Raw genomic sequence first — 27,588 nt, forward strand, 5'->3', positions numbered from 1 at the left:
AAGGGGACAATGTTACTTACTTTTCTTTTCGATCTCCTCCACTAAAATTTCTTTTACTCTTTGACACAAAAGATTCTCCTCTGTCTCTGCATTGACTTTTATTAATATATTTTGCTGCTCAGCATACCAGGTTTTGAGTGCCGGCCAATTGTCCAGGAAGCCAATGATTCTGCAAAAGCAAAACCACTCAAAACTGAAAATCAGATATCAGAACGGCATTCAGAACCTAAATGAGTCAGGCGAGTTAAAAAAAACAACTAACACCTCGAGATGCCTTTCTGCAAAGTCATCATTTAGTGCGACATTCCTGGGTATTGTTTCTCTTTTACCTGAACACAGAACATAAGAACATAAGAAAGGCCCTGCTGGATCAGACCAGGGCCCATCAAGTCCAGCACTCTGTTCACGCAGTGACCAACCAGGTGCCTCTAGAAAGCCCACAAACAAGACGACTGCAGCAGCACCGTCCTGCCTGTGTTCCACAGCACCCAAAACAACAGGCATGCTCCTCTGACACTAGAGAGAACAGGCAAGCAGAATGACCAGAATCCATTTTAACTAGTAGCCATGAATACCCCTCTCCTCCATGAACATGTCCACTCCCCTCTTAAAGCCCTCCAAGCTGGCAGCCATCACCACATCCTGGGGCAGGGAGTTTTACGTTCAGTCTTAGAACTCTGCTGACTCGGTCATGAAGTTCACTGGATGACTGTAGGCCAGGCTACTGTCTTTCAACCTAACCTACCTCAAAGGTTTGTGTAACAAAAAATGGAGGGTGGGTTAAAGAATCATGTGCGCTATCCTGAGCTCTTTGGGAGAAAGGCTAGGATAGAAATGCAACAAAAAACAAAAAACCACCTATCAACTGGCTTTCATAAGGAAGCACTACAACATAAGTCAAACACAGTACTGTTGTAGGAGGTGCCCTTGGTAATATTACATCTGCAATTGGCCCAAACCTGTGGTATAATGGAAGGGAACATTTTGCCACCTGGGCAAAGCAGAGTTTTAAACAGTCACTGCTAACAAGCACCTTGCAGGGTCAATTTTGATGCTCACTCAAAGCTCTTTTTTTAAATGTGACCTTTAAAATGCCTATCCATGCTCCCGACGCAAAAGGAGAAATTCCACACCCCACACACTCGCCTGTTCCTTCGTTCCTTCCGTTAGCAACTGCAATTTGCATAGCTAACGCGTGGCTGTGATTTTGCATGCTTCCTTGAGGGGATTCTTTGAGGCAGGGGCAGAGCAAACACAAAAGGTCACGTTAAAGGGGCTCTTGAGAAATGCGAAGCAGATATGTGCCGGCTTCGCAGTCACTTCCTGAATGACAGTTCAGCGTGAAAAATGCAAAAAAATATATATATATATGCAGGGCACTTCAGCCTGGAACGCAGTGCTAATTACCAAGCATAAATGGGCTATGTTTAAAGAAAAATCATACCAGTCTGTACATGGCCCTGACCTGGATGACCCCATCCGGCCTGATCTCATTACATGTTGGAAACTAAAGAGGGTCAGCCTCTGTTCAAGTCTTGCCTTGAAAACCCTACAAGGTCATAAGTCGACTGTGACTTGACGGCACTTTCCACCACCACGTTTATTCCACAAATAAGCATTTGTGGAATTAGAGCCAGTGTGGTGTAGTGGTTAAGAGCGGTGGTTTGGAGTGGTGGACTTTGATCTGGAGAACCGGGTTTGATTCCCCACTCCTCCACATGAGTGGCAGAGGCTAATCTGGTGAACTGGGTTGGTTTCCCACTCCTCCACACGAAGCCAGCCGGGTGACCTTGGGCTAGACACAGCTCTTAGAGCTCTCTCAGCCCTACCTACGTCACAAGGTGTCTGTTGTGGGGAGGGGAAGGGAAGGTGATTGTAAGCAGGTTTGATTCTTTCTTAAGTGGTAGAGAAAGTCGGCATATAAAAACCAACTCTTCTTCTTATTTGTCCCTTAGTGAGGGACTCTCTGGAAAGGGACAGAGCTATCCAACTCTGTTCCACTTATTAGGACGAGACTGTTAGGTACTTGCAGCGAAATCAGGCACGTAGGTTGAGACCGTTCATGCACTGGATTGCAACTTACCGGTGTTGCATCTGGCCTCTCAGGGAATACTCTTTTTCTCTATCTTGGAGGTTGGCACCTAAAATGGGGTCACCACGTGCATAGATGTCAGGGACAGCTGTTGAGTGGAAAATATTAAACGGTTATTTGAAGGAAGTCACTAGGTTGATTGAAGAAGAGCCCAGGGGTGCAGAGTGGTAAGCTGCAGTTCTGCAGTCCAAGCTCTGCTCACGACCTGAGTTCGACCCAAAGGAAGCCGGTTTCAGGTAGCCGGCTCAAGGTTGACTCAGCCTTCCATCCTTCCGAGGTAGGTAAAATGAGTACTCAGCTTGCTGGGGGTAAACTGCAGACGACTGGGGAAGGCACTGGCAAACCACCCCGTAAACATAGTCTGCCTAGTAAACGTCGGGATGTGACGTCACCCCAAGAGTAATGACCCAGTGCTTTGCCTTTACCTAGTAGTCTGAACACTGATTGCTTTGGCAATCTTAAGGGAATAAGAAAAGCATCAACTATTACTACTCATGGCTCTATAGGAAATCCTCAATGATGTGCAAGCTGCTCTCAGCTTGCCTTGGAATTATCTTGATTTTTTCAAACTCTCATAGAAAAACTCAACTTCTTTTTCCCCCCCCCTTTTTTTTTTACAAAGAAATCTTTGAGAATATTAGTGCCCTTGGGCGAGATACAGCAGGTTTCCCTGAAAGTCTCCCCTTTTTCCAAACTGCTTGGCAAAATGGAGGATCTACGAGGGAGTGCTGGCATGAACTATAATGAACTTGTCAACTCAGCTTCCGATGGGATCGAGGGAGGTATTTGATTTCACCATTACATAATCCTCCTTTTCTGAACTTCAGCAACATCCACTAGAAATCATATGAACAGAACATTCATCATTGGGGTATAAGGAAAAATCTATTGTGTTAATATGGCAAAAAAATGCAACCTAGCATATTATTATATTTCTTCCCCACTCTGGCATTTAAACTATTATAACTATTAAAACAAGTGGGTATGCAAGGAGAAAGGGCAGGTATATTGCATAGAGACATGGTCTATGGCCCTGGAAGATTTAAGTTTCAGAGTCTAGAGTACGACAGAATGTTGGGAACTGGCTTATTATCCACCTGAACCTATAAGATTCCTGTAATCCATGTGCCTCCCTAGTATTTTAAAGTCAGTAAGAGAATCTGAGAGCTGCAATCAGAATGGTTATATAAATTCTTCCTAATTATATAGCCATCTTCAAGTACTTGAAGGGCTGTCATATAGAGGATGGTGCCAAGTTGTTTTCTGTTGCCCCAGAAGGTCGGACCAGAACCAACGGGTTGAAATTAAATCAAAACAGTTTCCGTCTAGACATTAGGAAGAATTTTCTAACGGTTACAGCGGTTCCTCAGTGGAACAGGCTTCCTTGGGAGGTGGTAAGCTCTCCTTCCCTGGAGGTTTTTAAAAAGAGGTAAGATGGCCATCTGTCAGCAATGCTGATTCTATGACCTTAAGCAGATGATGAGAGGGAGGGCATCTTGGCCATCTTCTTGGCATGTAGGGGTCACTGTGTGTGTGTGTGTGTGTGAGTGTGTGTGTGTAGAGAGGTAGTTGTGAATTTCCTGTATTGTGCAGGGGATTGGACTAGATGACCCTGGTGGTCCCTTCCAACTCTATGATTCTATATGCATGGAAACGTTAAACTTACACTTCCTGTTTGCCACTCGGTTCAGAACAACGGAGTCTGAAACCTCTAGCAATATGATGAAGTCAAGAGCAGGCGGGAGCACGGGTGGCTCTTTCGGTGCTGTTGGATCTACAACCAAGGTGGGCTTTTTCACACTGGTATCTGTTGCTACTGGCTTGTCTGGATCTCGCCCCGTCAGTGCCTTTTCGAGGAGCTTGGCCTGATTCAGTGTCATTGGAAACCCATTGATGATCCAACCTTGATTTGGTGGCAAACGGCTAAACGAAAACAGAACCCAAAACTGTAGGTATAGGTAACTAAAACTGTAGGCGTAGGTAACTAAAAATAAATAAATAAAATATTGTCTTGTGAAAATGGATAAAGCTGACCAGCATGACCTGTGACCTATAAAGCTAAATGTAGCCCTCCTAATGCTCAAACAACCATTGGCTTTTGCTGAGCTTGGGACTGCAAAAAACAAAACAAAACATACAAGAGCAGTTCACAAGTACATAGCAATCCTCTTTACATGGCTGGTGATCTGTACGCAACTCAGTGGGATTAGAGATACCGCACAGGATATGTTGTACAGTCTTCGCTACTCAGAAGAGCCCCCAAAATCTAGTTTATCCAAAATGTATTGGCTGTGGTGTCCATATTGTATGGAGCTCTGTTTGCACAAAGCAAGGCAAGGCAAAAACAAGACACACCCAAAGTGAAGAAGAAATAGAAGAAGAAATAATAAGCAGGACATTTTCTAACAGTTAGAGCGGTTCCTCAGTGGAGCAGATTCCCTCGAGAGGTGGTAAGCTCTCCTTCCCTGGAGGTTTTTAAGCAGAGGCTAGATGGCCATCTGTCAGCAATGCTGATTCTATGACCTTAGGCAGTTCATGAGAGGGAGGGCATCTTGGCCATCTTCTGGGCATGGAGTAGGGGACACTGGGGGTGTTGCGTGGGGGAGGTAGTTGTGAATGTCCTGTATTGTGCAGGGGGTTGGACTAGATGACCCTGGTGGTCCCTTCCAACTGTATGATTCTATGACATTTGGAAGCCAGCATGGTGTAGTGGTTAAGGTATTGGACTAGGACCTGGCAAACCCAGGTTCAAATCCCCACTTGCACCATGAAGTCTTGCTGGATGACTTTGGGCCAGTCACACACTATCAGCCCTAACTCTGGCTAGTATTTGGATGGGTGGCCTCCAAGGAATACCGGGGTCGTGATGGCGAGGCACACAACGGAAAACCACCTCCAAAGTCTCTTGATTTGAAAACCCTACGGGGTCGCCATAAGTCAGCTGTGACTTGACAGCAAAAAAAATGTGCCAGCATTTTCAGAAGAACGCACATGAAGACGCCTTATAGCACCCTTGGTCTGTCAAGGTTAATATTGTCTGTTCTGACCGGCAGAAGCTCAGGGTGAGGGTCTACATGTCAAGTTCATGCTCTACACACACGCAGATAAAAGCAAGTACTGCTTCAGCCAATGGGTAATTCAGTTGTGGAATTCATTGCCTGTGGACATACTGACAGCCACTTGCAGAGATGGCTTTAGAAGGGAATTAGACAGAATCGTGGAGGATAGGTCCATTAATGGCTACTAGCAAGGAGGACTAAAGGGAACCTCCACATCCAGGGAAAGAAAAATCTATTAATACTGTGGTGGATCCAACCACTCTCCAAGGAGTCTTCCTCCAGTTTCAGGAACTTCCTCCAACTTAAGTTGCTCTTCCTCTGTCTTTAATGGCTCTTCCTCCGACAAAAGGGCCACTTAATTAGCAGAAATTCCTCTTTAAGCTAAAGGACGGCTTGTGATTTTGTTCAATTTTAGGATGCAACTTCTGCTGCAGGCCTTGGCCCCTGGGCCCCGTTTGTTGGCCCTGCAGGGCAACTGGTCGGCCACTAGGGTTGCCAGGTCCCTCTTTGCCACTGGCGGGAGGTTTTTGGGGTGGAGCCTGAGGAGGGCGGGGTTTGGAGAGAGGAGGGACTTCAATACCATAAAGTCCAATTGCTGTAGTGGCCATTTTCTCCAGGTGAACTGATCTCTACCGGCTGGAGATCAGTTGTAATAGCAGGAGATCTCCAGCTACTACCTTGACTTTGATTGACTACCTGGAAGTTGGCAACCCCAGTGGCCACTGAGATTCGAGTCTAGCAGCACCTTAGAGACCAACAAGGTTTTCAGGATCACTGGTCTGATCCAGCAGGGTTTTTCTTTTAACATTTTCATTGAAGAGGCATGGGAGGAACGAAGGTGAATATTTACCGGTAGTTACATTAATAGTCATAGGTCCTCCACAAGGAGCTTCAATTTTTTGAATAAGACTAATAGCAGAGCGATTATCAAGTGCTCATTATAAGTAAAAACGGCAAAACTGGACACTGTATTCAATCACACTCAAATTCAGTTAAAATAGCCGGCTGATATTTCATACCTAATATTTTCAACCAGGATGCCAACTAATAATTCATCTGGAATGCTTTTTCCTCTCCTCAACAGTATTTCCGCAGCTGCCCCAAGCTGAGCACGAATAGAAAGCTGTTGGAATTGAAAAAAAAGACATTTGAATAGGGATGGAAAGGCTCAGTAAATTCAGACCAATGATACTTTTAAAATAATATGCATTTATCTTTAAAGGAAAAACTTCAATAAAGGGCAAACTCTTTGGCTAAAATCAACCGCATTTAATACCAGAACGCAGGGTCATCTTCTGAAGCTGGAGGGTGAGAGATTCAAAACTGATTAAAAGAAGTATTTCTTCACACAACGCATAGTTAAACTGTGGAACTCCCTGCCCCAGGGTGAGGTAGTGGTTACAAACTTGGAAGGCTTTAAGAGGGGAATGAACATGTTCATGGAGGAGAGGGCTATTCATGGCTACTAGCCAAAATGGATACTAGCCATGATGCATACCTATTCTCTCCAGGATCAGAGGAGCAACATATTAGGTGTTGTGGAACACAGGCAGGATAATGCTGCTGCAGCTGTCTTGTTTGTGGGCTTCCTGGAGGCCCCTTTGGCCACTGTGTGAAAAGACTGCTGGACTTGATGGGCCTTGGTCTGATCCAGCACAGCCTTTCTTATGTTCTTATGTAACCAGCCTGGTGCTGTGGAAGTCATTTCTAAAGTATTCGCCCAGTAAATGTATGGATTACACACATGCTTGATCAAAAGAGCTACATGGTACACTAGATACCGGTGGAATTGTTGACTGCTTTGAATAACTGACTCCCATGCCGTATCAGAAACTCCATGTAGGTTCAAAAGCAGTTTGTCACTTGCTATCATGCAGTTTTGTCACTTGTTTGTATCTCGGGGTTAAGAAATAAACTGTTTCACAAAACTTACAGGGAAAAAGATGGGAATTACACCAATAGGCATTACAGAAACCTTAGAACAACTATTTAAATATATGACAACAGCAGCTAGAGTCACATTAGCAACAAAACGGAAGCCAGAAGAGTGCTCAGATACAGAAGATTGGAAGAGTAAATTAGCAGAATATGTGGTGATGGCAAAATTAACAAACTATGTGAACAGAAGGCCAATTAAAGAGTTCCAAGACAAATGGAAACACCACTGCATCTACTCCTCTCAAAATTTGGTTTGAGAGGGAGGGTAGGATCTGAGAGAAATATGTCTGTTGAGATTAAATTTTAGATTAAGATTATTTGTTTTGTATAACGTTTAGCTATCATAGATAAGAAGAAGAAGAAGGGTTGGTTTTTATATGCCGACTTTCTCTACCACTTAAAGGAGAATCAAAATGGCTTACAATCACCTTCCCTTCCCCTCCCCACAACAGACACCTTGTGAGGTAGGTGGGGCTGAGAGAGTTCGGAGAGAACTGTGACTAGCCCAAGGTCACCCAGCAGGCTGCATGTGGAGGAGTGGGGAATCAAACTCGGTTCTCCAGATTAGAGTCCGCAACTCTTAACCACTACGACACGCTGGCTCTGCATGCAGTGTTGGTAACAATGCTGCTATTGCACAGTCTTCAACATCCCAACCGTCTTCAGCCTTAAGATCTGTACACAGGGGAAATTAAAATCAAATCACGTACCTTGGTTAAGTCATTCTCTTCATCACTCAACTCTGTCGACTTATTCGAGGCGGATACTTGATCAGGATCTACGGATAGCAAAGAGCCACGGTTTTTAACAAGAGATTTAACGTGCTGGTATTGTCGCAATTTGTATGGAGTGCTGCCCTTTGACCTAGGCAAGCGCAAAGGGCTCCTTCCACTCTTCTGCCTTTCAAATCGAGCTATTCCCTTTAAGACACATGATTTAAAACCAAAGGCTGCTTTTGCACAGTCTTGTCTTCATGCCATTAATGTGCAGTTAATGTGTGTTTGTACCCTGCATTCCGTACATATTTTTTAAAACAATGGTTTTTCCTATTCACATATATCTTGAGTCCCACTCAAGACAAAATAATTTTTTCTCTCTCTCTCCTGAGACATGCAATGGTGCAAACAGCAAGAGAGAAGTGAAGGAGCAAAATAGATGTTTAAGTATTTGCTTCACTTTATGCATAATTCCAACCTTTATGGTCCATATAAAGCAGGACCTAACGTTCCCTTTCAAAGGTCATTTATGCATGGGAGTTTGACCTGAGGTTCGTTGCTGGCTGGACCCACACTTTCCAGTTGGGAATCTATGCACCAGCAGTCTCCAAGCTCAAATCAAGTCCCACCCCTTTAAATGCTGCTTTGTAATTGGCTTACTTTGCAGTGCTCACTGTGAGAGAAAATTCTCCCCAAAACCCAATTGCCACATAAAAAAGCATTTTAAGAACAAAAAAACAAAAAACCGAGCAATCTGAAAGGAAGTGATGGGGGTGGGGTGGAGAAATCGAAAGCCTCGGTTTTAAAAAGCCTTTATTTTGCTCAGAAAGAGCTCCGAGGAAGCAGGAAGCATTTGAATCCCCGCCTCTTTACATGCTGCTTTGTGATTGGCTGTGAGGGAAACCTGTGTCCCGTGCTTTGCCTTGTGCACGGAGATTTCAGCCGGGCTGAGCTCAGAGGAGAGGGAAGAGTTGGGTTAACAGAGGAATGGGAAGACATGGACATTGCGAGCGCTAGCAGCGAGGTCATTTCTAATGGACAGGAAACTCATGCGTAACTCCAAAAAACAAGCGATTCAGACAAGTACCCATAAAGAATGACCTACGAAGAAGATTTATCTTTTGACATTCAAAATCACAGATAGCTGGAAACATTTGCAAGGCACTCAGAACAGCAAATGAGACAGCATTACATTAATATACTTCCCCCCCTCCAGCATGCAAAAGAAAAGTGCAAAGACAAATAAGACCACTCTGGCTACAACAGTGCTAACAGTTTGCACTGCCAAAGCTAAACCAGCATCCCATCACTGAAACACTTAGCGAGTAGAACAAACTGGACTTTCCTTTAAATGCTCCTTCCCTCTACTGATTGGTAAAGAACAAAGCTGTACGAAGCAACAGCCCTTATATACTTTTTCCACCTCCAGGGATTCCCACATAAACACATGAAGCTGCCTTATATTGAATCAGACCCTTCGCCCATCAAAGTCAGTATTGCCTACTCAGATGGGAAGCGGCTCTCCAGGGCCTCAGGCAGAGGTCTACACATTACCTACTTGCCTAGTCCCTTTAACTGGAGATACTGGGGATTGAACCTGGGACCTTCTGCGTGCCAAGCAGATGCTCTACCACTGAGCCACAGCCCCTTCCCTAATCACTAAGGAGCACTTGGTTGCCAAATCCCCCTGGCCACTGGCAAGGGATGGGGGGGGGTAGGGCTGCTAGACCCAGGTTGGGAAACTCCTGGAGATTTGGAGGTGGAACCTGGGGAGGCCAGGGACCTCACTGGAGTACAATGCCATAAAGTCTACCATCCAAAGAATCCATTTTCTCCAGCGGAACTGACCTCTGTAGTCTGGAGAAGAGCTGTAATTCCAGGGGATTCCCAGGTCCCACCTGGAGGCTGGCATCCCTATTGCAAATTCCTGGTTGGGAAATTTCTGGAGATTTGGGGGTGGAGCCTGGAGAGGGCAGGTTTGGGGAGGGACCTCTGCGAGGTACAATGCAATAGAATCCACCCTCCAAAGCAGCCATTTTCTCCAGGGGAACTGATCTCTTTAATCTGGAGATCAGCTGTAACTCCAGGAGATCTCCAGGCCCCACCTAGAGGTGGGTAACCCTAAATGTAGTACATATCCAATATACATTTGTAATACAGATATACACAGTGGCTGTTATTGGAGTAGGACTGTTTCAAAGGAACACTGGAGAGGTGGGGAGAGAATGGATCGGGAATTCTGACTAAGCAGTAGTAACAGCTAGCAACTGTGATAGGTAAATGAATAAATGGCAGAGCAAGGCCCTTTTGGTTTTTGTATTTGAATCTGGAGCATGACCAACAATGAGAAGATAATGCTAGTATAAGTTTGTGTTTTTGTTTACCTTTGTTTACTTCATCGCAAGACTTCAGTACTACCATGGAAGCCTTGGAAGCTGCTCGCAGGACCTTGTTTGGGGGGGAGGAAGAAGTCACCCATCAGAAAGTTACTTTAACGTTCAGTTTTTATTGCATTTGGCCAATGACCATTACAAAAAAAATAAACAAAATGGCCAGTTCTCCGTTCCTGTGTGTATGGTGCCTGATCTGGATTAGGTCTTATGAGCTATATTCTCAGTGGATGGCAATCAATTTACGTATAATAAAGCAAATTACGTATAATATACAGAAAATGAGCGCAATAGCACAAAAACCCAACCCCCAACGGAGGTGAAAGCAAACCCGAGAGCTCAACAGGTAAGTCCGTGTTTATGTTTGAAAGGGATAGATAGTCTTCTGTCAAGGGACAAAAAAAGCCAAGAAGGTATTGTGTAGAAAATTGTGTTCAGTTTTGGGCACCACAATTTAAAAAAGATGTAGACAAGCTGGAATGTGTCCAGAGGAGGGCAACAAAGATGGTGAGGGATCTGGAGACCAAGTCCCTTGAGGAAAGGCTGAAGGAGCTGGGTATGTTTAGCCTGAAGAGGAGATGACTGAGAGGGGATATGATAACCATCTTCAAGCCGGTTTGATTCTTCCTTAAGCGGTAGAGAAAGTCAGCATATAAAAACCAACTCTTCTTCTTCTTCAATCCTTTGGAAGTCCTTATAGGTCACACACGAAGCTGCCTTATACTGAATCAGGCAATCTGTCCATCGAGGTCAATGTAGCCTACTCAGACTGGAAGCAGCTCTCCAGGGTCTCAGCTAGAAGTCTTTCACATCACCTACTGCCTGATCATTTTAACTGGAGATGCTGGGGACTGAACCTGGGACCTTCTGCGTGCCAAGCAGAGGCCCTTCCCACTGGGCCACAGCCCCTCCCTGAAGGCTCTGTTCGAAGTTTTTAAAGACAAAAGCAAAACGTTCACTTACATCAAATTGATTCATGGAAACTTCTTCCGTTTTCGATAGAATCAGGCTGGTTATGCTTCCCAGTTCATTTTGATGGAAGGCTTCGATGGCGTCTGATATCAGCTGATCGATAAACAATGCCTGGATGTTGCAAACTGACAGAGGGAAAACACAACCAGCACCATAAGCTTATATTTTAGGACAACACAACAAAACACCGGTGAACAGTTAGAAGTGTTGGCCAGGTAGCTTTATCAAGAACAGGGGAGACGTCTTGCAATTTTACATCGATAGGCATGTTTCACTGTGTTATTATCTCTATTACAATCCAATTTGGGAAAGAAAGAAAGAAAGAAAGAAAGAAAGAAAGAAAGAAAGAAAGAAAGAAAGAAAGAAAGAAAGAAAGAAAGAAAGAAAGAAAGAAAGAAAGAAAGAAAGAAAGAAAGAAAGAAAGAAAGAAAGAAAGAAAGAAAGAAAGAAAGAAAGAAAGAAAGAAAGAAAGAAGTACCCACATTGCATGAATGGCATCAGAAAGTTTTGGAGTTGGCCAAAATAGCCAAGTTAAGTAAATATATTGAAGATAGTTGGGTTTCCAACTTTCATGTAGACTGGAAGGTATGGTCAGTATATATAAATCAATATTTTAGGGATAAAAAATGACCTTAGGTTTTAGAACCTAAGCTTATTAAATGGTAGAGTAGACTAAGATGAAAATAGCTAAATAATAATTAAAGTAAATAAGATATATAATAATCTGTATGAGGAGAGTTGGAAGTCGGTTTCTGTATTGTTTTATATCTCACTTTTTCTTTTCACTTTTTTGTATATTTTGTATATTCTTTTTGTATATTATGTTTTTGTACATTTTGTATATTTTGACATATTCTGTAACATTCTGCATATTTTAACAAAACTTTAAAAAAAAGAAATGTTGAAAACATCTGATATTATTTTTAGTGGGTAGTTTTTAACGTATTAGTGAGTTTACCGCAACATATTCTGGGTGCCAAGGAAGAAAGGAGAAAAGAGTGTACTGTATATAATTCTTTATTATCTTTTCCTTTCCCCTCCCTCTCTCTATCTTTTAAAAGAAAATAATTTTTTTTTTTTAAGAACAGAGGAGACGTGTGCTTGTGGAACTCCCCTTGGTTTCAGGAGAACCCACACAGAAGAAGTCTCTGTTGGATTATGAGGGCTTTCTAGGGTTGCCAGGCCCCTCTTCGCCACCGGCAGGAGATTTCTGAGGCGGAGCCTGAGGAGGGCGAGGTTTGGGGAGGGGAGGGACTTCAATGCCATAGAGTTCAATTGCCAAAGTGGCCATTTTTCTTCAGGTGATCTGATCTCTATTGGCTGGAGATCAGTTGAATTAGCAGGAGATCTCCTGCTACTACCTGGCAGTTGGCAACCCTAGGGCTTTCATTATGCCCAAATCCTTGTTAAGTTAGTAGAGTGCGCAAAGGCTACTGTGCGCAGGAGAAGCCCATCCAAACCTCTGAGTGTGCCAGGAACAAAACTGCTTGGAGCTTTTTTAATCTATTCAACTAATTTACTTCATTTATTGTAGGAAATCCATTTCTGGATAGGATAGAGTAAAATATAGTTCCCTATCTATTCTAACTAACTAGGATGGAGGGAGATCCAGGACTTGCATTCTTCCCTCATGGTGGCAAGATGAAGAGTGGCTGCGTGTGTGAGGAGGTGAGGAAGAAGCAGGAAGGAAGGGAGTTTCCCTGAGAGTAGCAATCTACACATCAAAGGGATAGTTCAGAGCAGTAGAGAAAAGGATGTCTCTGTGTCTTGTCCCCTCTGTCTCCCTTACTCACTAGTCTTGTCCCCCTCTGGAGTCTGGGGTTAAGAGACAGCGTAAAGTCCTTCCAAAAGTCTCGGATGGGTTTGTTCTAAGCTAACTATTTCCAAATGGTGGACCAGAACCTACCAACATATCATAGGAGCTTTGGAGGGGGGGATCTCAAGGCATCCAGATGGGATACAGCCTATTTCATTTAGTCCTTAAACCCCATTCGTTGTTAACTTCCTCTGGATTGGTTCTAACAAATCAACTACTGTAAGACACCCCTCAGTCCATTCATTTTTTTACTATTAGCTTTATTTTCTCATTCCAGTGAAGAAGGCTAGTGAGTCCAAAACAGGGTTGCCAACCTCCAGGTAGTAGCAGGAGATCTCCTGCTATTACAACTGATCTCCAGCCGATAGAGATCAGTTCCACTGGAGAAAATGGCCACTTTGGCCATTGGATTCTATGGCATTGAAGTCCCTCCCCTCCCCAAACCCCTCAGGCTCCACCCCAAAACCTCCTGCCGATGGCGAAAAGGGACCTGGCAACCCTAGTCCAAAAACAAAACAAAACCCAAAAATCTTTTTTGGCACCTTAAAGACCAACAGATTTATTGAAGAATAAGCTTCAATAATTGAGAGATTTGGGACAATAACGAAAAAGACCTTAAATTCTATCAGAGATTTAATCATGGTATCTCGAACAATTTGAGAGTAGTTTAAAATTTCAAGGTTTTAGCATAAGTTATGTAATGTTATGTCAGGTTCCAATGTGGGGTAAGACAAATATCCAGGATCATGTTTGGGCATGGATGAAACCAATGTTGTGTCAAAATAACCCTATCTGTCTTCCTTTTCCTTTTTCTGTACCCCTTTTATTATGAAAAATAAAAATATTTTTTAAAAGAAGAAGCATAAGCTTTCACGGGCTAGAGCACAGCTTTCTTAGCCACTAAAGGTGTGACATGGCTTAAACAACCTCACAAACTTGCAACCCCCAATTACAGATGTTGCAGTTGTTCTGACTACCAAAAGCTCATACCTCCCAAAAATCTTGCTGGACTCAATTCTGGCTGCTCTACTGAAGACCAACACAGCTACTCTCCAAAACCATTTTCTACAGAGCGCACAAGAAAGAGACAGTGTAAAACTACCCTTTCCAGAAAAGAACAAGCGCTACCTCTTTCCAGGAACTTGAGACTGGTAGTTTTCCCACTACAGAGCTTCCCCAAAATACATCCCTTGATAGGAAATGGAGAAATCACAGGCGGAGGCGGCTCTGGTTCTGGGGGATAGATGATGCCCATCATTCGATAAATCACATGACCCAGTATCGGGTTACTGGGTGGAGGTTTATTCGCGCTGATCTCTTCAGGAGGGCACCATTCTCCTGTCATAGTCTGCAGTAAGACAAATAACAAAATAGAACTGAACACTCTTTTCCCCCTTGCAAAGCTGTAAAAGGTCACAAATTAAAGTGGCAATCGTCTGTATCCTTACTGAGCAGCAAGTCCCACTGAAGTCATAGAATCATAGAGTTAGGAGGGACCACCAGGGTCATCTAGTCCAACCCCCTGCACAATGCAGGAAATCCACAACCACGTTCCCCCCCCACACCCCAGTGACCCCTACTCCATGCCCAGAAGATGGCCAAGGTGCTCTCCCTCTCATGATCTGCCTAAGGTCAGTAGGGTTTGTATCCCAGGAGACACACGGAAACAACATTTTAGCACTCTGTTAACACTAAAGTCATCATGGTGATTTACCAATATTAATCAAAGGGACTGCATGATGTCTATGTACTTTTAAACTACTTGCTTGCCTTGTAGAGGCTAACTGCTGGTCAACGAAAACTGACCCTCCATGCCCTTAGTACAGCCAAAAGACTCCTATTTCAACATTGAAAAGATAAAAGCCCACCTCTGGTAAATCAATGGATTGAGGACCTTATCAATATTTGAACATATGGCATATAAACAGCAATTGCGCGTGGACTTTTTAGATATTTGGAAACCATTTGTAGAAACTTATGCCTAGATCTGCCACCACTGTTGTGATATTTCTGTCTTTACATATATTTTTCTGAAGAAGAGTTGGTTTTTATATGCCGACTTTCTCTACCACTTATGGAAGAATCAAACTGGCTTACAATCACCTTCCCTTCCCCCCCCCCAACAGACACCCTGTGAGGTAGGTGGGGCTGAGATAGCTCTAAGAGAACTGTGACTAGCCCAAGGTCACCCAGCTGGCTTCATGTGTGTAGGAGTGGAGAAACCAACCTGGTTCACCAGATTAGCCTCTGCTGCTCATGTGGAGGAGTAGGGAATCAAACCTGGTTCTCGAGATCAGGGTCCACCGCTCCAAACCACCACTCTTAACTGTTTTTACTTTTTAAGGAAATCAAAAGAGTGGGGGCTGAGTGAAGGTGACTAGCCAAAGGTTGCCCAGCTGACTTCATGTGGAGGGGTGGGGAAACCAACCCGGTTCTCCAGATTAGCGTCCGCCGTTCATGTGGAGGAGTGGGGGAATCAAACCTGGTTCTCCAGATGGGACTCCGTCACTCCAAACCACTGCTCTTAGCCACTACACCACACTGGCTCGGCCCTGGTTAGTACTTTGATGGGAGATCACCAAGGAAGTCCAGGGTCACTACGCAGAGGCAGGCAATGGCAAACCACCTCTGTCCGTCTCTTGCCTTGAAAACCCTACAGGGTCACCTTATGTCACCTGGGACATTAACTTTCCATTACCATTAACCAAGGTGAAAAGTTCAGCATCCTGAAACCTGCTCTATTTTTATGACACAAATGTGAAAATAATGTACGAACGTTTTCATTACTGCTGCCCTTAGAAGATCAACTAAGTAGGCAGAACGAGGGTGGGCTGTTTTCACAATACAACAGCTTGGAAGGTGCTCTGCAGCATTACTGTGGCAGCAAGGAGCTCGGGGCAGCACGCAGGGCTCTCCCTGCCCTGTTTATCCGTACAACAACCCTGTGTGGCAGGCTGGATGGCAAGAGATTGGCTCAAGATCACCCATGGCACAGTAGAAATTTGAGCCTGGGTCTCCCCAGCCCAGTCTGTCACTCTTTCCCAGGGATCCCCAACCCATTTGAGCCTGTGGGCACATTTGGAATTGTGACATGGCACGGTGGGCACAGCTACAAAATGGCTGCCGCAGGAGGAGGAGCCAGCCACAAAATTGTTGCCACTGTAACACAGTGCAGATCTGTGATGTGGTGGCAGCTGCTGCCAAAGCATAATCTGCACAGCCAATCTAATCTCCTATGGCCAATCAGAAACCATGCTGGGCAAAAGCCCTACCTGTCCCCGCCCACCTCCTAAAAACACTTGAGGGGCACCAGAAAAGGGCAGCAGAAATCCCAAGGGTACCACAGTGGGGACCTCTGCTCTAACCACAGTGCCAAACTGGCTTCATACGAAAAGCGATTTAGTGAAGCAATTAATCAAGTGGGTGCATGGATTGCCACCCATCCTTTCCCCCCCCCCCCCACTATAGTTTGAAAGGGCTTGGTGAGAGATCAGGTTCAGCAGAATGTTTTGCCAGGTGGAGAAACTTCTGCATCAGTGCAATATAACCACACAACGGTGTAAATTGAGGCTAGGCCACTGATGAATACATACTACTGGTAACTTGTCTCCCAGCTTCTTTTGACAGGGAGTTTCATCCAATGGTGTGTGTAGACATCCTTGAATAGTGGCCGAATGACAATTTCCTATCTCTTCACAACATGCTTATTCTCGGACTTCTTCTGCGGTGCATGTGGAAAATTTAATATGAACCAACCAAGCTTCTCAAAATGGTTCAAAGGCAAGACAGTAGATAAAAGATAGATTTATACCATCACTAAAAATCTTCTTAGTTAGGTGCTGGCAAAGGAGAAGAGGAATTACGGGAGATGTTCAAAGGCGTTTGGGCCGAAGAAGCAGGAAAGACGGAAATGCATCCCACACATGTAATATCTGCATACCTAGTCTAAATGGTCAACCGACCTGACTAGTTATGTTCTCTGTATCTTAGAATAGGAACAGTAAGAGCTTGAACACATGATGCTGCCTGATAAGACCATTGGTATATCAAAGTCAGTGCTGTCTACTTAGACTGGCCGCAACTCTCCGTGTTCTCACTCTGAGGACTTTCACATCACTTACTGCCAGATTTTTTTTTAACTGGAGATGCTAGGGATCGAACCTAAGACAATCTGTATGCAAAGCAGAAGCTGTACCACTGAGCCATGGCCAGTCATAGGCCTTCCCTTTCCTAATAACGAGCTAGAATAGTGAGAGGCCCTGGTCATCTTTCTTTTTTACTTCTGACTCTTGAGATATTGGCTGGAGGGGAAACCCACTGACTCCACCAATCTATTTTTAAACATGAAATCTGTGGAATCAAGATTACAAATGGCACAACCAAACCACTTTTTTTTTTCATTTTAGCATTCTGTGTTGTACAGCACACAGGACAAGATGTGGGAGATATATTACTATGTTTGAGATACTGGTTTGGAGTCTTCATTTTAAAATATATTAAAATAGCATGGAAAATTCAACTTAAGAACATAAGAAAAACCATGCTGGGTCAGACCAAGGTCCGTCAAGTCCAGCAATCTGTTCACACAGTGGCCAACCAGGTGCCTCTAGGAAGCCCCCAAACAAGATGACTGCAGCAGCAGCATCCTGCCTGAGTTCCAAAGCACCTAATATAATAGGCATGCTTCTCTGATCCTGGAGAGAATAGGTATGCATCATGACAAGTATCCATTGTATGCATTTGATAACGAAATGACTGCAGGGAATTAGCCAGGTATTAGACAAGCACCCCAAATTAGCAACAGATATCTACGCTCACAGCTGATACAGATGCACATCTGGATACAGATGTTCATTTCAATGCTCATCTGGCCCCATTCATGCACATCCCCGTGGAGAGCTGCTTGCTGCCCACAACTGCAGCTACAGCTAGGCCAAGGCAGAAATGTTTTTAAAAACGACAAATGTAAGGAATTACTTTGAAAGTATCAGATCTTTCATTATAAAATAATGGCACGGTAAAACTGTGTTATGAGTGTGTGCAGATATACAAAAATGGAAACAACTGCGTGGGAGAAAAGTAAAATAAACATAAAGAGCAGTACCAATATTCATATAGTTAAAATATCTTCATTCAATGTAATGGACATGCACGGACCATTTTTGTCCTGCATTGCTATAATAAGGACGCCTTTTTCACTCACTGTGTGCTTTTCTGTCTCAGTCATCCTTCCCAGAATGGAGAACCATAGATGTTTATCATTTTCACAGCTTAAAAACCAGAATGGCAACAGACTGGAGAGTACTCAACAGAAGGATATCTCAAGGAGATTCCACAGCATGTTAGCTATCTGTGAAATTGCCCTTCTGTATCCCTAGATCGCAAAGAACTTGATTTGGATGTTACCTGCATGGCGAATCTGCCATTTCCACACGGCACAATCCCATGGTGTTAACAGCAATGCAGACATAACCACATTGGTGCTGCTCCTCTCTGGGGCAGACAAGACTCGTGTGGTTCACACACAAAGAGAATCTGCTCACGCCTCTTGATTACTGTATCCAAAGTACGGTATGTAATCTAGTCACAGGGAAAGCAGTGACTATGACGAACTAGTAACATGTGGATTGGGCCCAAGTCTAGTGAAACAACAGGAATGTGCCCACTGATTTCCTAGCAGCAATTCAACAATTGTCAGCCCTAGTGTAGTATTACTGATGACAAGATGCCAGTGTTAAGTGGCATATGAATTACCCTCCAAACAAAACAAAACAAAAACCTTTGTTCTTCCAAGGAAAGCCACACTCAAAATAATAAACCACTTACATAAACAAGGAAAACAGCTTTCATTTGCAGAGGTAAAACCTTAAAGAATGAATTAATGCAAAAATAACTTAAGGTGCCAACGGCACCAACGCATAACAAAGGTTTACTATGCAACACAAAAATAAAATGTACCAAATTCAGGATGTGGGCACAAAGAAAACACAAAGATGTGGTAATCGTTGTTTCCCTAACAAGATGGGGTGGGGGTGGGGGAAGCTATTTGCAGAGAAGGTACATCAGAGACTCAAAATAGAAAAGATCCAAAACCAATGAAAAATCCTTTCATTCAACGGAGCCCAATTGATAATGGTGAAATTTGGGAAGTAACTACACAAAAAAACATTTATCAGAAAGAGACCGATATTTCGTGTTGTTTTATACTCGTAGCCTATTTTCAAGAGACATCGTGTACTTTAGCTGCGGTTTTCACGTAAGATTCCTATAGAGATGAGAATGATAACTGCTGTTTCTCAGAACCACCTTTTAAGTAAGTCATGATATTAAAATTAGCTGATCGCAAAATACCAAGAATCTGACTAGAAAGCACTAATCTACTAACTTTTTTAAAAAATCAGATAGCAAGGGTGTATGAAACAACACTACTCATGTTGGGGGAGACGGTGTTTATTTTGCATTCAGTTCTGCAGATTCCTTAATGTTACATTTTCTGGCACAGCGGAATGTACTACAGTTTAACATCTGCTTAAATAGTAGTGCTCTTTGCCGCCTGATCGCAACTTTGATGGTCTTACATACTGATGTTACTGTACTTTTGGCCAAAAAAATGTTTAAATCATGATGGCGCAGCCTTCCAAAACGGCAGCGATCTGACGCACCATCTAGTCCCAGAAAAACAGAATGTGAACGAAGTACATTGAACCATGCGAAAATGTGCATTAAAATTCTAATAACAAACCGTCAATCAAACCTACGCAGCATCCCAGATAACGGGGGGGCTGTCACGATTTCTACAAGCCGTTTTTATAGTCTTCCACTAGGCCGTGTCAGTGGGAAGTACCTTATATTCATCATAATCTTTTTCATCTAGAAAATTCATTTTGTCCAGTTCTACAAGCTGTGGAGGAGTAGGCTCAGTTGGCAAAGGGTCAATCGATGCTTGCTCATAAACCGGTTTCCCTTTTAGGAACAGTTCCTTCCAGTCACGCATCAGCTTTCCTGGGATTAAGCTGTGGAAATCAAGCAAAAGGAAAACCTGTGGTCAGATCGACTGGACTGTGTTTTTTTTTCCTTTCCAAAAGGACAGATCAATAGCAACATCAAATATGCAACAGGAAGGAACACACTGAAGCATGAATTGCTCTAAAAAGAAGCCATAATGTGTTCTCCAGGCAGAGACAGAACATCCCCCCATCCGTCGGTCTATTTCAGGGGTCCCCAACCTCTTTGAACCTGCGAGCACCTTTGGAATTCTGATAGGGTGGTGGGTGCAACCACAACATGGCTGCCACAGGAGATGGAGCCACAAAAACAGAGGAAGATGGGGTGGGTGAGAAAAGGGGAGTAATTTTTAAAATATACTGGGAAAGAGGAGTGAGAGAAAATAAAACCAACACTGCGGTGGCAGCTGCCACTGAAACAAAGTTATTTTAATCTGCACAGCCAATGGCCTCTCCATTGGCAATCAGAACCCCTGCTGGGCAAGTGTTCAACCTGGCCCCACTCACCTTCTAAAAACACTTCGAGGGCACCAGGAAAGGTGTCGGTGGGTGCCACGGTCCCCACAGGCACCACGTTGGAGATCCCGGAGCCAGTGTGGTGTAGGAGCCAGCGTGGTGTAGTGGTTAAGAGCCGTGGTTTGGAGTGGTGGACTCTAATCTGGAGAACCAGGTTTGATTCCCCACTCCTCCACATGAGCGGCGGATGCTAATCTGGTGAACCAAGATGGTTTCCCCACTCCTGCACATGAAGCCAGATGGGTGACCCTGGGCAAGTCACACTCTCTCAGCTTCACCTACCTCATAGGGTGTCTGTTGTGGAGAGGGGAAGGGAAGGTGATTGTAAGCCGGCTTGATAAGTGGTAGAGAAAGCTGGGATATAAAAACCAACTCTTCTTCTTCTTCTTCTTCTATACGTTCAGCCAAGCCAATCATTTTCCTCTGACCAGGAAGGGGACTACTGCTCTCTTATCCTGTAAAGAAGCTGGTTTTTATATGCCACTTAAGGAAGAATCAAACCGGCTTACAATCACCTCCCCTTCCCCTCACCACAACAGGCACCCTGTGAGGTAGGTGGGACTGAGAGAGCCCTAAGAGAGCTGTGACTAGCCCAAGGTCACCCAGCTGGCTTCACGTGCAGGAGTGGGGAAACCAACCCAGTTTACCAGATTATCATCTGCCACTCATGTGGAGGTGTTGGGGAATCAAACCCGGTTATCCAGATTAGAGTGCACTGCTCCTACCCACTACGCCACGCTGGGTCAAGGAAGCTTGAGAGAGCCTGAAGGATTGACCAGCATGGATTCACTTTTCATAGGCCAAACCAGTGCCTCTAGGGAACCATCTCAGGTTTTCCATTTCTGGCTCCTCTCTCCTCCCACCTTTCTCAAGGAAAGACCCTCAGCCATGCCCAGCTTCTAAGATGCCTTAAAAAGTGGAGAACACCTCACTGTGGAAGCGGGTTGCTTAAAAGACATCTATAGACCAAGGAAGCATAAAGCACTAGATACTCAAGAAGGAAGACCTGCAGGTTAAGCACCTATCCCTTAGACCCTCTGCCACCATGGCCACTGGGCTGGAGGCGGAAACTGTAGGCATGTCTGGATAGGCAACAGACATGGCTGTGCAAATTCCTTGGTGGTCAGGTAATCCAGGACAGCCAATCCCACACTGTTCCGAGATACATAGCTCTACGGCCTGCTGCATAACATCATTCAGGAAACGCATAATTGAGAAATACCCCCAGACTGTCCCTCAATACAATCTTTTCATTTTCCTGCCTGGTCTATGTCCTGTCCTGCTAAATTGGATCCTGACATCCTTGGTCTTACAAATTATAAAAACATAAGAATGTAAGAAAAGCCATGCTGGATCAGACCAAGGCCCATCAAGTCCAGCAGTCTGTTCACACCGTGCCCAACTAGGTGCCTCTAGGAAGCTTACAAACAAGACAGCTGCAGCAGCACCATCCTGCCTGTGTTCCACAGCACCTAATATATTTGGCATGCTCCTCTGATCCTGGAGAGAATAGGCAAATATCATGACTAGTATCCATTTTTACTAGTAGCCATGAATACCCCTCTCCTCCATGATCTGTTTGGCTCTGGCTCCTTTTCTTGAGTACAACTTTCACCCCTGTACACCTCCTCTATGTGAGGACACACAGTCTTTCCAGCCACTGGGACCAGCACTCATCAAGGACTCGGGTACTGGGAGCTTGACAGGAAGAACTGCAGTGGGGAAGGAAAAAGAAGGAAGGGTTTGAATTGTCCAGTTGCAGATGGAGAATGATTACTTGAATTTTACGTAAGGGAATCTAAGAGAACTCAGGCATTTCAGTGGCTCCAAAATATGGCTGTGAATTTATTAACTAGAGTTTACCAAATGGAGCATGTAGCTTTGATAGCACACCAACCTGACTGCCTCCCTGAGTCCAGTTCACAGAGCTGGTGTTGATGTTTAAAGTCCTAAACATTCTAGAACCGGGATTCCTTAAAGGTCACCTCCTCCCTTATGTGCTTGTTTGCTTTGAGATCAGAATCAGTTAAAACTAATAAAAAACCAAAACAGATTTTTAGTATGGATATACCTCGAGCGGGGGGTGGGGAGAATCTAAAACAGAGAATAGAAATAAAGGGTTTTAACTCCCTGTCCCAGGATGTGGTGATGGCTGCCAACCTGGAAGGTTTTAAGAGAGGAGTGGACATGCTTATGGAGGAGAAGGGTATTCACGGCTTCTAGTCAAAATGAATACTAGTTATGATGGATACTTACTCCCTCCAGGATCAGAAGAGCATGCCTATTATCTTAGGTGCTGTGGAACACAGGCAGGAGATTCAAAACAGATAAAAGGAAATATTTCTTCACACAACACATAGTTAAATTGTGGAACTCCCTGTCACAGGATGTGGTGATGGCTGCCAACCTGGAAGGCTTTAAGAGGGGAGTGGACATGTTCATGGAGGATAGGGCAATTCATGGCTACTAGTCAAAATGAATACTAATCATGATGCATACCTATTCTCTCCAGGATCAGAGGAGCATGCCTATCATATTAGGTGCTGTGGAACACCTAATATGATGAGAGGGAGGGCATCTTGGCCATCTTCTGGTCACTAGGGATGTGGAGGGGGGAGGTAGTTGTGAATTTCCTGCATTGTGCAGGGGGTTGGACTTGATGGCCCTGGTGGTCCCTTCCAACTCTATGATTCTATGATTCTACAGGCAGACAATGCTGCTGCAGTCATCTTGTTTGTGGGCTTCCTAGAGGCACCTAGTTGGCCACTGTGTAAACAGACTGCTGGACTTTACGGGCCGTGGTCTGATCCAGCATGGCTTTTCTTATGTTCTTATTAGGAGAGGGGTATTCATGGCCACTAGTAAAAATGGATACTAGTCATGCTGCATACCTATTCTCTCCAGGATCAAAGGATCATGCCTATTATATTGGGTGCTGTGGAATACAGGCAGGATGGTGCTGCTGCAGTTGTCTTGTTTGGGGGCTTTCTAGAGGCATCTGGTTGGCCACTGTGTGAACAGACTGCTGGGCTTGATGGGCCTTGGTCTGATCCAGCATGGCTTTCCTTTTTTTATATGAAGAGGGTACAGAATGGAAAAAGGAAGGAAGGGGAAAAGGTTAAATGAAACAAATTTCGTCTTCCGAGACTTAACAAAATATAAGTTTTAAAAGGAGGAAGTAATATATTAGCTAAACTACATCTTAAAATTTACTAAAATAAAAAGGACACATTCTGTCACTAAGCCTCTAAAGAAAATTTTACAATTATCTTGAACATGCAAACCATTTATCTATCGCGACAATATCTCTTGTTGGTTGCTTTCTAAATAATTATTTTTTAAATTATCACCAATGTAATAATCATAAAAAGCTGCCATTTCAACTCAAATTCATCCATTGATTTCATATTAACCAGTGAACCTGGTTGGCCACTGTGTGAACAGACTGCTGGACTTGATGGGCCTTGGTCTGTTCCAGCAGGGCATCTCTTATGTTCTTATAAGCTTACACAGTGGTGGAGGAAAGAACACGGCCCATCAAGTCCAGCTATCTGTTCACACAGTGGCCAACCAGGTCCCTCTAGAAAGCCCACAAACAAGACAACTGAAGCAGCACCATCGTGCCTGTGTTCCACAGCCCCTAATAAAATAGGCATGCTCCTCTGATTCTGCAGAGAATAGGTATGTATCATGACTAGTATCCATTTTTGCTAGTAGCCCTGGATAGCCCTCTCCTCCATGAACATGTCCACTCCCCTCTTAAAGCCTTCCAAGTTGGCAGCCATCACCACATCCTGTGGCAGGGAGTTCCACAATTTAACTGTGCGTTGTGTGGAGAAATACCGTGTGGGTGACCTTGGGCCAGTCACCCACTCTCAGCCTAACCTACCCCACAAGAGTTGTTGTGAGGATAAAACACAGAACGTGCGGTACTTTGAGTCCCTCCCACCCCCGGGAAGAAAAGCAGGGTTTCAAGGAAGTAAATAAATAAGTCGAATTTGGACTTGATTGCTGCTTGTTCCACTTATCCCTGCTTGGCTCTTTTGTCTCTACCCCAAAGATCGTATTTAAGGGAAGGCTGTTCCTGCAACTTCAGAAAAGTAACTTTTGTTTTGTTTGTTTTTGCTCAACTGAGGAAAGTTAAAAATACTTACTTGTTCGTCAGCATTCGGTATTCTCCTATTTTGGTCGCTAAATCAATGATTTGCTCAAATACTTCCCAACAAATAGAATAATGCTTCTTATAGCGCACCTCGGCCCTCTCAGCGGCCAGTTTGGCATGCAGCTGTTTCTCTTGAAGGGCTTGATCCTCAAGCTCAATTTTCTCTTGTTTTGCAAGAGCCTAGAAGGAATTATTTTTAGAGAAGGGTGGTTGTTGTTTTTCTTCTTTAAATCGACTGTCAATTAACTCGAGTTAGCAACAACAACAAAAAGGCCAAATCTAAATATGAAGCACGGCAAAACCTTGTTATTCAAATTTTACATGGGTCCCTTCCCCACCATACAGACCAAATTAGTGTAACCTCACATAAACTGGACACTCAAGCTACAGCAACAGGTTACTGTGGCAAATACGTGTCCCCAAACTCATGTTTGCAGGGGAGAATCATTGGGCAGAGAGCGTTCCCCCCCCCCCCCGTCCCCGGTTGCTTTTCCCCTGGGTGGGTAGGATAGCTAGGAAAATGTTAAGCATCACCCTGGCTTTCCTGCCTGTTTATGCAGAAGGTCCCAGGTTCAATCCCCGGCATCTCCACCTAAAACAACTAGGCAAAAGGTGATGTGAAAGACCTCTGCCTGAGAACCTGGAGAGCCGCCGCCAGTCTGAGAAGACAATATTGGCCTTATAGACCGATGGTCTGGCTCAGTATAAGGCAGATTCTTGTGTATGTTCACGTGAAATCCCTGGATCTTTTCTCCTGCACATGCCTCCTTATGCTTTAACAGTGCTGCCAGCCACATATGAGTTTGGGAGCCCTGTGTTTGCCATGTGGCGGGTAGCTCCAGCCTCATTCACTCATGCCTCTGGTTGTACCAAAGGGCTTTGGAAACCTTTCCAGCACCATGGCGCGGACCTTACTCAGGGAAGATGCCCACATGCAGAAATATTCCACAGGCACCAAATGAAGCAGCAGCTTCCTGCGTCGTGCCTTCATTGCCCCTCTTGACCTTGGCCCTCCCCCTTGTATTGTGGAGCCAATGGCATGAGGCAGAAGAAGATGGGTGTAAGAGGATCGATGGAGGATTGGTGGAGAACAGGAGAGGAGCAGGTACCATTGTCAATACGGTTGCCAGGTCCCTCTTCGCAACCAATGGGATGTTTTTGGGGCAAAGCCTGATGAGGACTACCTGGAAGTTGGCAATCCTAATTATCAAGGACGTTCAAGGGCAAATCTTCCCCCTCAATAATTATGTTATGTTGCGGTAATCTATATAATTTCATTATTGGCTCTACTTCATTGTGTGGTACTTAGCAGTTGGGTGGGCCATGTTTAGTATTTCCCATGCTTTTCAACATTTGTCATACCCCCTTATAAGGCCACTCATACCCCCCTATTTCCTTTATGCCCTCATGTTCACAATCCTTTCTCTACTTGACTCCCAGCTTGGAGCTTTTTCCCAACAAGACAAAACAGCCCCATATTGTTGTCTCCTCTCTACTGTAGAAACACTCTTGAATACACACTGAATCAGACCATTGGTCTACAAAGGTCAACATTGGCTACTCTACTCAAGTGGAGGTCTTTTACACTGTCTGCCACCTGATTATTTTAACTGGAGGTGCCGGGGATTGAACCTGGGACCTTTGGCATGCCAAGCAGATGCTCTACCGCACAGTCACAGCCTCAACCCAATCTTCCATGGTGTTGGCCATCCTTTCTAACAGGCCAAGGTACAGCACAACATTGCCCTCTAGTGATCAGGGTGTGCATGTGCCATTTCAAAAGCCAGTCTGCTAGGGACTCCATCACAAGCATGCAATCTCATCCAGCCTTCTCTTATGTTAAACCAGGGGTCCCCAGCCTTTTTGAGCTCTGACATGGCATGAGGGACACAGCAACAAAATGGCTGCCACAGGAGGCGGAGGCAGCCACAAAATGATTTCCACAGCTTAACTTCGGTAACATGGTATAGATCCTTGTTTTAAGAAATCTGCACAGCCAGTCAAATCTCCAGTAGTCAATCCGAAGCCTTGCTAGGGAAAAGCCCTACCTGGCCTGACCTACTTCCTAAAAACACTTGGTGGGTGCCAGAAAAAGTGTTGCCAGGCGCCATGGTGCCTAACAAACAGGGTGTGAAATAGTCATACGAGGCTCACAGTATCACATGTCACTTCTTTTACATTTTTTCACTTAGTTGTCCCTGGAGGTTGCATACCAGAAACCAGAACAGACAGGTATAGGTGCTGGCATTTTGAGGGTGTAATTAAACTAGGAATGTTTAGATACGTTTGCTTCCCCCTATAAAGTTTTGTGCCTCTCCTACAAAAAGTGTTAACATGCTGCTTTGAAAGCTGCTTCTTCTACACCACCTTCGTCTGTTCCAAAACAGAGGTTTGAGAAATAGTTTTCCAGGAAAATTGATGGCTGTTTTCACACCATTTAAGGTCACCCCAATGACATGAACGGTAAAAATCAAGCCTCCCCCCCACTTTAAAATTTAGAGTTGCTGGAGAGCATCTGGTGTGTTCTAAGGGGCATGTTCAGTTAGGGTTGCCAGGTCCCTCATCGATACCAGCAGGAGGTTTTGGAGGCAGAGCCTGAGGGGGTGGGGTTTAAGGAGGGGGAGGGACTTCAATGCCACGGAGTCCAGTTGCCAAAGCGGCCATTTTCTCCAGGCGAACTGATCTCTATTGGCTGGAGATCAGTTGTAATAGCAGATCTCCAGCTAGTACCTGGAAGCTGGCAACCCTATGTTCAGTTCATGCACAGTTACAGCAAGATCCAGGAGGTCTGACTAGTGGCCTGTGTAAACTTTTGCATATGCTACAGACAGAATCCTTGCAGCAGACTCAGAGGTTCATTACAAGACTAATCAATTCAGCAACAGGACCTTAAACGTAGAACGTTTTTCTTAAAATTGCTCTG

The 27,588-nt window shown here is 44.4% G+C and overlaps 1 protein-coding gene across 1 annotated transcript in view; it reads right to left on the reverse strand.

Annotated features, from left to right (window-relative positions):
• SPEF2 (sperm flagellar 2) overlaps positions 1–27,588 on the reverse strand; it is a 116,266-nt gene that overhangs the window by 69,109 nt on the left and 19,569 nt on the right. Inside the window, exons 9-18 of the mRNA XM_056848228.1 lie at positions 24,658–24,845; positions 19,828–19,996; positions 14,112–14,331; positions 11,159–11,292; positions 10,190–10,253; positions 7,800–7,867; positions 6,171–6,274; positions 3,759–4,015; positions 2,084–2,180; positions 21–169 (exon numbers count right to left, since the gene is read on the reverse strand). Coding sequence (XP_056704206.1) covers positions 21–169; positions 2,084–2,180; positions 3,759–4,015; positions 6,171–6,274; positions 7,800–7,867; positions 10,190–10,253; positions 11,159–11,292; positions 14,112–14,331; positions 19,828–19,996; positions 24,658–24,845 — 1,450 coding nt within the window. The remainder of the gene's footprint in view (positions 1–20; positions 170–2,083; positions 2,181–3,758; positions 4,016–6,170; positions 6,275–7,799; positions 7,868–10,189; positions 10,254–11,158; positions 11,293–14,111; positions 14,332–19,827; positions 19,997–24,657; positions 24,846–27,588) is intronic.

This window comes from Euleptes europaea, chromosome 4 (genome assembly GCF_029931775.1).
Source record: "Euleptes europaea isolate rEulEur1 chromosome 4, rEulEur1.hap1, whole genome shotgun sequence".
NCBI classification, from domain to species: domain Eukaryota; kingdom Metazoa; phylum Chordata; class Lepidosauria; order Squamata; family Sphaerodactylidae; genus Euleptes; species Euleptes europaea.